Source organism: Haematobia irritans, chromosome 2 (assembly GCF_050003625.1).
Source record: "Haematobia irritans isolate KBUSLIRL chromosome 2, ASM5000362v1, whole genome shotgun sequence".
NCBI classification, from domain to species: Eukaryota; Metazoa; Arthropoda; class Insecta; order Diptera; family Muscidae; genus Haematobia; species Haematobia irritans.
This window is the reverse complement of record NC_134398.1, coordinates 156,403,151-156,416,154: the sequence shown is the minus strand read 5'-3', so window position 1 is coordinate 156,416,154 and position 13,004 is coordinate 156,403,151. Positions and strand designations below refer to the sequence as shown.

At 24.3% G+C, this 13,004-nt stretch overlaps 1 protein-coding gene across 5 annotated transcripts in view; it reads right to left on the bottom strand.

Annotated features, from left to right (window-relative positions):
* Window positions 1-208: 208 nt before the first annotated feature.
* vari (MAGUK p55 subfamily member vari) overlaps window positions 209-13,004 on the bottom strand; it is a 64,814-nt gene continuing 52,018 nt past the window's right edge. For all 5 annotated transcript variants that reach the window (XM_075296709.1, XM_075296707.1, XM_075296708.1 and 2 more), the window contains 7 exons: window positions 10,443-10,541; window positions 10,199-10,360; window positions 5,732-5,942; window positions 5,142-5,312; window positions 1,059-1,219; window positions 906-980; window positions 209-840 (listed from right to left, as the gene is read on the bottom strand). In XM_075296709.1, the coding sequence (XP_075152824.1) occupies window positions 664-840; window positions 906-980; window positions 1,059-1,219; window positions 5,142-5,312; window positions 5,732-5,942; window positions 10,199-10,360; window positions 10,443-10,541 (1,056 nt within the window). In that variant the 3' untranslated portion in view covers window positions 209-663. The remainder of the gene's footprint in view (window positions 841-905; window positions 981-1,058; window positions 1,220-5,141; window positions 5,313-5,731; window positions 5,943-10,198; window positions 10,361-10,442; window positions 10,542-13,004) is intronic.

The window sequence follows — 13,004 nt, the reverse complement described above, 5'->3', positions numbered from 1 at the left end:
TGTATATATAAAAAAATTGCAACAATTAAATTGTAAATGGACGAATTCGAGTTACAGATAGTATGAATAGTCAATACAAATAAAATAAACTATAAATTTGTATTTCTTTTTATTAAGGCTATTGTCACAAATAAACTAAAAAATACAATAGAATGAAGAATATATTTACTAACAAATAATTAACAACTGCATTTGTTTTTATATTTAAAAAAAATTTTTTCTTTCGGATTTTCTTTAGTTGTAAAAACCCCATACATTAAGGCTCTATATTTTTCGCTGAGAGCTACAAAATTAATTCGGTAGGAGCTAGATCTAGCTTAAAAATATATGTATTGAAAACTCCAACACTAAAAGCTAAATTAACAATTAAGAACACTTTGTTTAAACTATTCAGTTATTAATCATAGGTATATAGTTGGAGGATATTTCTTTATTCTTCACTAATGTTTCCCTTCAGGGATGTATACTTTTACCATCGTTCGGTAATTATTGCGGTCCATTCAATACAGCAAAACGTTTCGAATTAATAACAATTTTAAGAGCATTTCCAAGGAAGCAGTTGTAAGACATATATATTCGTAGTTTCTTCTTTGTGGTGTGTGTGTGTTTGTTTGTTTTGTTTCCATATCGTTCGTTAATTATTTATAATAAATTGGTGGTGTTTTAATAAATCCAATTAACTGGAACCCATTGCTCCTGATGGCTCATTTCGTCAAGTGTTTCGACGACCTGGCGGAACGTATCATCGAAATCTTCATTGATGATGACCATATCAAAGTATTTTTCGTATTTTCGTTGTACAAATGCACTCTCTTCAACGGTGGAAATTAAATCATCATCCTATAATGGGAACATATGAGTTGACATTAGTAATATACACAAATTTTAATTTGAAATATATTTACTTCATATAAAGATGCCAGTGATTCCAAGGTACGGGCTCTCCTTGAACTGAAACGTATGGAGCTTTGACGATCGAACTGTAATTTTTATAAAAAACAAAAACAATATGATATAGCAAATTCTAAAATATATTCAATATTTATAGCTATACTTACAGTTAAATTTTTACTAGAACCCGTTGCACGTCTCTCAGCATAAATGGATTTTAACTGTTCCATACCAGGAGCTCCAATGAATATAACAAATGGCATCAATTCTTGACTATTGTGTAAAATTTTCAAAGCATTTGGAGCACAATCCAAAACACACATTTTACCTGTAAAAAAATGCGAAAACAATTTTAATAGTATTCTTAAATATAAATTGACTTCAATAATCTCTATTTGGTCTTGTTTTTAATTAAATTAAAATAATATGATGTAATAAAACAGAATTTTTTTAATAACGTCAGTTTATTGTTTCTGCAGGGTTTCTTTACTCGAATAAGGGAAAGCGTATACCAAGATGGAGTTGGTTATTAAAATATTTAAATAAAATTTATAGAAATAAAATTTTGACAAAATTTTCTATATTTTGTATAGAGATACAATTTTGACAAAATTTTCTATAGAAATAAAATTTTGAGAACATTTTCTATAGAAATAAAAATTTGACAAAATTTTCTATAGAAATATATTTTTGACAAAATTTTCTATATAATTAAAAATTGGACAAAATTTTGACGAAATTTTCTATAGAAAGAAAATTTTAAGAAAATTTTCTATAGAAATAAAATTTTGACAAAATTTCCTATAGAAATAAAATTTTGACAAAATTTTCTATAGGAATAAAATGTTGACAAAATTTTCTATGGAAATAAAATGTTGACATAATTTTCTATGGAAATAAAATGTTGACATAATTTTCTATGGAATAAAATTTTGACAAAATTTTCTATAGAAATAAAATTTTCTATAGAAATAAAATTTTGAGAAAATTTTCTATAGAAATAAAATTTTGCGAAAATTTTCTATAAAAATAAAATTTTGACAAAATTTTCTATAGAAATAAAATTTTGACAAATTTTTCTATAGAAATAAAATTTTGAGAAAATTTTTATGGAAATAAAATTTTGACGAAATTTTCTATAGAAATAAAATTTTGAGAAAATTTTCTATAGAAATAAAATTTTAACAAAATTTTCTATAGAAATCAAATTTTGAGAAAATTTTCTATAGAAATAAAATTTTGACAAAACTTTCTATAGAAATAAAATTTTGGAAAAAAATATACAAAATTTTCTATAGAAATAAATTTTTGAGAAAATTTGCTATAGAAATAAAATTTTGAGAAAATGTTCTAAAAGTTGATAGAATTTCCTGTAGAAGTAAAAATGTTGACAGAATTTTCTGTAGAATTAAAAATGTTGACATAATTTTCTGTAGATGTAAACATTTTGACAAAAGTTTTCTATAATTTCAATATACGAGTACACAACAAAAAATTTTTCTGATTCAATCACAAAATTAATTGATCCAATTAATTTTTTAATTAAATGTCTTCAATCACAAAATTGATCAATCACAGTTTTAATTTAATTTAACAAATACTTGATTAAAAAATTTTGATTTCATTAGCAAATTTCAATTAAATTTTTTAATCGATTCTTTTAAAAATTTCATTGATAGAAATAAAATTTTGACAAAATTTTCTATAGAAATAAAATTTTGAGAAAATTTTCTATAGAAATAAACTTTTGAAAAAAAATTTCAAAAATAAAATTTTGAGAAAATTTTCTATAGAAGTAAAATTTTGAGAAATTTTTTATAGAAATAAAATTTTGAGAAATTTTTCTATAGAAATAATTTTTTTTTGATTTCAGCCTAAAACCATGTATTGACTAAACTACAAGTGTAGTTTAACCAACAGAGGAAAAGAATGTTTGTTAAATTTATTTGGGCAAAGCCCTATAGACTGCAAGATGGTTGGATGGACGCACGTTTCGGAATTACCACATTCCTCATCAGCATCCTCTACTTGTAAGAAAAAAAAATTTGAGAAAATTTTCTATAGAAATAAAATTTGACAATTTTTTCTTATAGAAATACAATTTTGAAAAAATTATCAATAAAAATACAATTTTAGAAAAAATTTTGTGTAGTAAATAAAATTCTGCAAAATATTGTACAGAAACAAAATTTTGACTAAATTTTCTATAGACATAAAATTTTCTAATAAAAAAATTTATTACTATAAAATGTTGGCAAAATTTTCTATAGAAATAAAATTTTGAAATAAAATTATCAATAGAAATAAAATTTTGAAAAAAATTTTGTGTAACAAACAAAATTTTGCAAAATTTTCTATAGAAATACAATTTTGCAAAATATTCTGTAGAAACAAAATTTTGACTCAATTTTCTATAGAAATAAAATTTTGACAAAATTTGCTATAGAAATAAAATTTTGACAAAACTTTTTATAGAAATAATATTTTGACAAAATTTTCTATAAAAAACAACTTTGTTCTGTCAATATTCCACATATGTATATGGCCTTAAAATGAAATTTAAAAAAAAATAATTTCAATTGTTCGAAATATTTAAAATAAATTGATATGGACATTAAAGTGGATCGATCCAACCCATCTGCTAGTCTAACATTCTAGGAAACATAAAAAGATAGCCGTAATGGAAGTTGATTTTCATTTACAATCATGCTGTACATTGATCGAATGAATAACGCAATGGAAACTAATTTGCGTAAAAACTTGCTTAGTTACAAAAATGTGAAGTGTTTTAAAAAATTTGGTTTAGCCGGAGTCGGTGTCGAGCAAAATTTTTACGACTCCGACTCCAGGAAAATCTTCAGACTCCGACTCCAAGACTCCGACTCCGGCTCCACAGCCCTGGATTCAATACACATAAAAAAAGTTCTGATTCAATCACAATTGATCCAATTAATTTTTTAATTAAATGTCTTCAATCACAAAAATGATCAATCACAGTTTTAATTGGGCATAACAAATACTTGATTAAAAAATTTGATTTGATTAGCAAATTTTAATTAATTTTTTAACCGATTCTTTAAAAATTTAATTGATGTTGATTGTAAAACTTAATTGTTTAATAAAAAACCTGACTATTTTCAATTAAATTCTTAACTGAGTTTGTGTTGTTAGAGTGATTAAAAAAGTTAATTGTTTGAAATTTTAATTTAAAATTAAAAAACAAAATTCCATCACTTTTTTAACTGGCCTAGTCTTCCGAGTTTGATTAAAAAGTTATTTGTATCAATTAATTTTTTAATTAAATATTTAAAAATTTTCAATCATTCACTTAATTAACTTAATGTTCCTATCTTGATTAACATTTTAATTGTATCAATTAATTTATTTATTGAAATTTTGTTCAACTTCAATCAACTGTTTAATTGGAATTATTTTGAAGAGATTTTTTCTGTGATATTTAAAAAAATTTTAATTTTCGTTTTACATCATACTATCAAAATCCATTATGAGTAAGTTCTCCTTTTTGGTAGAAGTAGTAACTTTCCCTTGATGATGCAAGCTTAAATCCTTATAAAATTTAAAATTCGACACATTTACAATTCAAGGGATATTTATACATCCAAAACTTGTCAGAGAGATCAAAATATATTATAAATAAACTTCTAAAATAAAATAATAAAACATTTCTTTCGAAGAAAATAATTTTTTCATACCAACCACAAAATTTTGATCAAAAAAACTACAAAAAAAAATTGTTTAATTTGGTAGATTTTTTTAAAATTTTGATAATTTTTGGCACCAGTGGCAACCGTGATTGGAAGCCAACATTGAAGCATTTATTCCAGATACCGGCCGAAATGTTGCAAAAAGTATGCCAAAATTGGACTAAGCGGATGGGCTATTTGTGGCGGTCAACATTTGCATGAAATAATCGTCAAACAGTGCTATCGATTCCAATAAAGATTTCATGATTTCTTTTGAATTTTATATTTTTTTAATTTTCCTATAGCTCTTCAAAAAATTATCCTTCATATAACAATGTTTGCAAAAATATCAGATAATGATTGCTATTTGAGCACCCAGTGACTGATTTTTTCAGCGTATTTTATTAGGATTTTCAGGTTTTTCTGCTGACAAATATTTTTGAGTGTGATTCTCCAGCCACAGTTGTTACAATCTACACATTTTCATGCTATGAACTGATACATAAAAATTTCTATCTTCGTTGAAGGTATAAAAATGTTACTTACCACTATTAATAACATCCTTAATGGTTTGTATATGGGTACCATATAGATTTCCATTATGTTCACCATATTCCAAGAAATTGTTCTCTTTTATTTCTTGTTCCATCCATTCGCGATCAACAAACCAATAACTAACGCCATTCTCTTCTAGAGCTCTTTTAGGACGTGTAGTATCTGGAAGAAGACGAACAAAAAATTTAGCATTATTACACATGAGTGGAGTCGTACACTTCGTCACATTATATTCGGAATGCTGCATGAGACATATACACCTGATCATGATACAAAAGTACAATTGAACAATCAGTGAATTGAGAATAGTTTGACTTTTCTTCATCTGAGATGTTCGAGAGGTATACACAAACAAAAAATAATTCTTTTCCTCGAAACGAAATTTTAGACTAACGAAAGTTTCTTTTACTGATAACTTTGTCTTTTTATTGACAAATAAATCTTTGTTTTTGTTAAGCGTTTTCATCATGACCATGACCCCAAAAGAATCTAAAATATCGTTTCCCAAAAAATAAATTAATATTTTGTGTGTATAGTGAACCTTTTTCTGACCTACCAAGCCACAAAAACTTAATACTTACGGGGTATTACGTATCCAAAACGATCTGGATCACTATTGACCAAACGATTTTTCAATGTCCTTCTACCCACACCAGACACACCGATGAGAACCAAAGTTTTTCTACGGAAAGGAGGCATTCTTGTAACTTCTTCGTATAACATCAATTCAGCTTTATCGAATTCACAATTTGCAACCGAACGATACATAGTCTTACGTTTACGTTTTGAGATCTAGAAATGAGAAATATATAAGAATATCAGTTAATAATAAAAATACTTAAAGAATAATATAATAATGGAGAACATTTTACCCACAAACTACCATACAAAAAAAAAGTTTTATATTATGTCAACATTTTATTTCTATAGAAAATTTTGTCAAAATTTTATTTCTATAGAAAATTTTCTCAAAATTTTATTTCTATAGAAAATTTTCTCAAAATTTTATTTCTATAGAAAATTTTATTTCTATAGAAAATTTTGTCAAAATTTTATTCCATAGAAAATTATGTCAACATTTTATTTCCATAGAAAATTTTGTCAACATTTTATTTCTATAGAAAATTTTGTCAAAATTTTATTTCTATAGAAAATTTTGTTAAAATTTTATTTCTATAGAAAATTTTCTCAAAATTTTATTTCTATAGAAAATTTCGTCAAAATTTTATTTCCATAAAAATTTTCTCAAAATTTTATTTCTATAGAAAAATTTGTCAAAATTTTATTTCTATAGAAAATTTTGTCAAAATTTTATTTTTATAGAAAATTTTCGCAAAATTTTATTTCTATAGAAAATTTTCTCAAAATTTTATTTCTATAGAAAATTTTATTTCTATAGAAAATTTTGTCAAAATTTTATTCCATAGAAAATTATGTCAACATTTTATTTCCATAGAAAATTATGTCAACATTTTATTTCCATAGAAAATTTTGTCAACATTTTATTCCTATAGAAAATTTTGTCAAAATTTTATTTCTATAGGAAATTTTGTCAAAATTTTATTTCTATAGAAAATTTTCTTAAAATTTTCTTTCTATAGAAAATTTCGTCAAAATTTTATTTCCATAGAAAAATATGTCAACATTTTATTTCCATAGAAAAATTTCACAAAATTTTATTTCTATAGAAAATTTTGTCAAACTGTTATTTCTATAGAAAATTTTGTCAAGATTTTATTTCTATAGAAAATTTTGTCAAAACTTTATTTCTATAGAAAATTTTGTCAAAATTTTATTTCTATAGAAAATTCTGTCAAAATTTTATTTTCATAGGAAATTTTGTCAAAATTTTATTTCTATAGAAAATTTTGTCAAAATTTTATTTCTATAGAAAATTTTGTCAAATTTTTTTTTGTATAGAAAATTTTGTAAAAATTGTATTTCCATAGAAAAATTTGTCAAAATTTTATTTCTATAGAAAATTTTGTCAAAATTTTATTTTTATAGAAAATTTTCGCAAAATTTTATTTCTATAGAAAATTTTCTCAAAATTTTATTTCTATAGAAAATTTTGTCAAAATTTTATTCCATAGAAAATTATGTCAACATTTTATTTCCATAGAAAAATTTTGTCAACATTTTATTCCTATAGAAAATTTTGTCAAAATTTTATTTCTATAGAAAATTTTCTTAAAATTTTATTTCTATAGAAAATTTTCTTAAAATTTTATTTCTATAGAAAATTTCGTCAAAATTTTATTTCCATAGAAAAATATGTCAACATTTTATTTCCATAGAAAATTTTCACAAAATTTTATTTCTATAGAAAATTTTGTCGAAATTTTATTTCTATAGAAAATTTTGTCAAAATTTTATTTCTATAGAAAATTTTGTCAAGATTTTATTTCTATAGAAAATTTTGTCAAAACTTTATTTCTATAGAAAATTTTGTCAAAATTTTATTTCTATAGAAAATTCTGTCAAAATTTTATTTTCATAGGAAATTTTGTCAAAATTTTATTTCTATAGAAAATTTTGTCAAAATTTTATTTCTATAGAAAATTTTGTCAAAATTTTTTTTGTATAGAAAATTTTGTAAAAATTGTATTTCCATAGAAAAATATGTCAAAATTTTATTTCCATAGAAAATTTTGTCAACATTTTATTTCCATAGAAAATTTTGTCAAAATTTTATTTCTATAGAAAATTTTGTCAAAATTTTATTTGTACAGAAAATTTTGTAATATTTTTATTTCTATAGAAAAATTTTGTAAAATTTTTTTTCTATAGAAAAATTTGTCAAAATTTTATTTCTATAGAAAATTTTGTCAACATTTTATTTCTATAGAAAATTTTGTCAAAATTTTATTTCTATAGAAAATTTTGTCAATCTTTTGTCTCTATAGAAAAATTTGTACACTTATTTTTATTTTACTTCCATAGAAAATTTTGTCAACATTTTATTTCTATAGCAAATTTTGTCAAACTGTTATTTCTATAGAAAATTTTGTCAAAATTTTATTTCTATAGAAAATTTTGTCAAAATTTTATTTCTATAGAAAATTTTGTCAAAATTTTATTTGTGTAGAAAATTCTGTCAAAATTTTATTTCCATAGGAAATTTTGTCAAAATTTTATTTCCATAGGAAATTTTGTCAAAATGTTATTTCTATAGAAAATTTTGTCAAAATTTTATTTCTATAGGAAATTTTGTCAAAATTTTATTTCTATAGAAAATTTTGTCAAAATTTTATTTATGTAGAAAATGTCAAAATTTATTTCTATAGAAAAATTTGTCAAAATTTTATTTCTATCGAAAATTTCGTCAACATTTTATTTTTATAGAAAAGTTTGTCAAAATGTTAATAGAAAAGTTTTTCAAAATTGTCCATTTTTTTATTTCTATAGAAAATTTTGTCAAAATTTTATTTCTATAGAAAAATTTGTCAAAATTTTATTTCTATCGAAAATTTCGTCAACATTTTATTTTTATAGAAAAGTTTGTCAAAATGTTAATAGAAAAGTTTTTCAAAATTGTATTTCTATAGGAAATTTTGTCAAAATTGTACATCCATTTTTTTATTTCTATAGAAAATTTTGTCAAAATTTTATTTCTATAGAAAAATTTGTACATTTTTTTATTTTACTTCTATAGAAAATTTTGTCAAAATTTTATTTCTATAGAGAATTATGTCAAAATTTTATTTTTATAGAAAATTTTGTCAAAATTTTATTTTTACAAGAAATTTTGTCAAAATTTTATTTTTGTAGAAAATTTTGTTAAAATTTTATTTCTATAGAAAATTTTGTCAAAATGTTATTTCTATAGAAAATTTGGTTAACATTTTATTTCGATAGGAAATTTTGTGAATATTTTATTTCTATCGCAAATTATGTCAAAATTTTATTTCTATAGGAAATTTTGTTTACATTTTATTTCTATAGAAAATTTTGTCAAAGTTTATTTCTACAGAAAATTTTGCCTAAATTTTATTTCTATAGATAATTTTGTCAAAAGTTTATTTCTATAGAAAATTTTCTTAAATTTTTTTTCTATAGAAAATGTTGGCAACATTTTATTTCTATAGAAAATGTTGGCAAAATATTTCGGTAGAGGTGCACACTGGACCTTCGTGTGTAGGACAACAATTCATTAAGCACCTTATGTAGTTTTTAAGCAAAGACAATAAACTTTAGGAATATAGGAAATTGGCTTGCGTCATACCAAATGTTGCATTTACCATGTTAGTTCCATACATGTTTCTAATTTTTTTAGTTGTTTTTCGTTTTTATTTTTTAAATGAAAAACCTAATTTTCTTAATGAAACAATGTTAAATTTAAGGCAACAACAAAAAAAATACATTTTCCCCTTTATGGAAATTTATTTCCTGTACTTAAGTTCTTTTTATTTGCATTTTAATGCTATGTCAAAACTTGTCGTATACGCGTTTGGTTCGATAAACGAAAAGTATGAAACTAACACTGTAATGGTAAATGTCTTTCGCACTTACTGAGCGCCCGTTGAGTACAGTGAGATTTTTAAATTACAAAAATATTTATTATATTATTATTATTTTTTAACCCGTGTATAAGAGTTGACTGTATTATCGACGAAAATCTCACATATGCAATACAATTTAGTAAAATTTTAACACGAGGTAGTTTATTTTTCCCATAAAATAGTTTACTTACGGTGTGGTCACACTGGACAAATATTTGACAAGAATAAAAAAAGAATTTGTTGCCACAGTCAAAACCAGCAAACATTATTAGCTCATATTGGATATTCTACATCACAATAGGAATATTTCCCAAAAACGGTATCCAAATATTTCGAAAGTGCTCCAGAAGAAAAAATTTACACCCATTTTGGGCTAGTGTAACCACACCCCTATTGTTCTATGTAAATTTATTCAAAAGGTTTATTTGTTTTTAAACAAAAGTCACCATGAAAACATGAAGATTCAAAGTGATAGCACGAACTTAATAACCAAGTTAAAAGTGTAATCAGGAAAATAAAAAACAAATAATCTATTTCTGTACTTACCCTGGTGCCGCAAATACCAATTTTGTGTACATAATCAGCTTCAGGTGCTACGAAAGCCTTACGCCTTTCTTCCAATTCCTGAGAGGGTATCAAACCGATTTGATCACTTTGAGCAGTAATGTTTTTAGCTTGCCACCAATTGGGGTCTTTGACATTAATAATCTAGAAATATTTAAACAAAACAATATATATTAATAATAATAAAACAGCTTTAATAACTTCTATTTAATTTGTTTAACATTACCTGTAAAATATCTCCTGATTTGAAAGCCAATCCAATATCCTTACAAGGCAGTAAAGAGTCATCAGAAGGATGATAACTAAATAAGGCACGCATGTAACACTAGATAGATATAAATAAAAATTTAAAAATTTTATTTTAATTTAGTTTTTATATAATTATACATATTTTAAATATTTTTTATTTATATATTCCTGAAAATTTTTTTTATGCAAATAAACCTTCTTCATATCTTATTGTCTAATTTCTACTTACATACTCGTTTCAATTTAGTTTCTTTCTGAATTTTGTATATATGCCTAATTATTTTTGTTTCAATTAATGAAAATAATGAAGTAACACAATTTATTATTAAAATTTTAATTTAAAATATTATTGAAACCAATGCAAAATTTGTTTATTAAACGAAAAACTTTCAATTAAAACATCAAATACATTGATGCATTGTTATAGAGTATAGTTTTAAACATGCACTAATAACATATTTTCTTTTATTCCTTTCTAAAGGACTTTGTAATATTTTCTAGAATATTTTAGACCAAAGATATTAAATTATAATATGTTAAATTAAAATAAGTATTTAATTTTTAATTTATAAAAAAAAAAAATGTTAATTTAACAGTATGGTCGTTAAGTGCCAATTTTCTATAATAACTAAATTCGTTTATCGCTACCTGAAGAAGATGTGCGTGTAAACCGTGAAAAATTTAATTTAAATATATTTTGTCTTCAATCACGAAATTAATTGATGCAATTAATTTTTATTAAATTTTCTACAATCACCCAAATTTTTGCAATTAAAATTTTAATCGAATTATATTCAATTAATAAAAAAAAATGTTGTCTTCACGAAATTAATAAATTTTTATTGAAATTTCTTCAACCACCCAAAGTTTTGCGATTATAATTTTATTTGAATTATATTCAATTAACCCTTTCGACCCTAAAGTTGCCTGTGGGCAACTTTTTGTGTTTTGAGACTCACTGTCAGCGTTGTTTTTGTTTTTGTTCATAAAACTGTAACGGTATCGAAAGCTACAAGTGTTTTCTTCAAGTTGAATGAAAAATCAGCTAATTTGGTTGTCAATTAGCAAAAAATTTTTTCATTAATACGCACGTACCTCAAGAAAAAAATATTTGCGAATTTAAAAAAAGGTTTTTACACATGTGACTTTTTTCAAAAATTACAACTAAAGGCCGGTACTCTGTTCGGTTTTCGCGTTGAAACTCCATACAAAATTAAAAAATGCGAAAAACTAGCGAAATTTTTCCATTTTTAGTACTATGTTTTTTTCGTGTTGAAAAACTGACGTTTATAGCATGGCGCCATTTGCAATGTGAATTAAGAAATAATTTATTTATTAAAACTATTTGTGTGGGTTTATAACACAAACACGGATTATATTTTTGTTCCGAAACTATACAAAGGATCAAAGGAGCAGCAGATCAATTGCCCAAGGAAAATAAAATGTTAATTTTGTAATAACAAACAGCAACCACCAACTTAATTCAATATCGCTCCCTGTAAAATAGCGCTCCAAGTTACCTAAATAAACACCGCTTTCTATGTGCGAAATAATGGTTTCTATAAAAATTTTTCGCAAGAATGAACATAGTACCGGCCTTAAAATGTTGAAAGTTATTATTAAATCTATTGTAGTACATGTCAAATAAAATATTTCTGGAAGTCAAATCTTAGAATTGCAAAAAAACAACAGATGGGAAATTTTTAAAATTGAAAAGTTGCCTGTAGGCAACTTTGGGCAATTGTGGTAGTAAAATTGCATATTTTTGAACATAAGACCTGGAGAAAAAAGGTTTGAAAAACAATGATTTTGAAAAAAAAATTGAACTTCAATTGGGATATCCCAGTGACGAGAATTGCGGCGATGATGTGGAAAACATATCTGCAGTGCAGTGGGGAATTTGGAAGGAATCGTAAAAAGGGAGGAAGTCACTTCTTGGCAACATACTAGTGGATTAGCACGAATATTGACGCTTTATAATACTTTGGTTTTTTACACCACCAGTTAAATTTACATGGGTTGAAAACAAAAAAAAAAAAAAACAACACATTTTCGTGAGTCACGCGTGATTCACGCGAAGCCGTGAATGAAATTTAAACGAAATCTCGTGAATGAAATTTAAACGAAACCTCGTGAATGTGCGTGAACGGGATTAAAGAAAAATGTGTGGCGCGTGAGCGTGAGTAAAAATCAAATTGTGTTCGTGATTGTGAGTGAGTAAACTTTCTCCGAAATCACGCTCCCGATAAAAATTTACTTTCACGATCCAACCCACGCTCACGATCCAACTCACGCTCAAGATAAAATTCACGTTAACAATAAAGTTCATATTCACGATAAAATTCGCACTCACGGTAAAACAGACACAAAAAGTCACAATCACGAACAAATTCACGTTCACGATTAAATTCAAGCTCACCGATTTTAATCACCTTTACATATTTAATCACGCATAAGATTTCAATAGCGTGAGTCACGAGAACTTTCGTTAATTACCATAATTTTATTGAGCCTTCATGGCTCCGTGTTCCGAAAATAT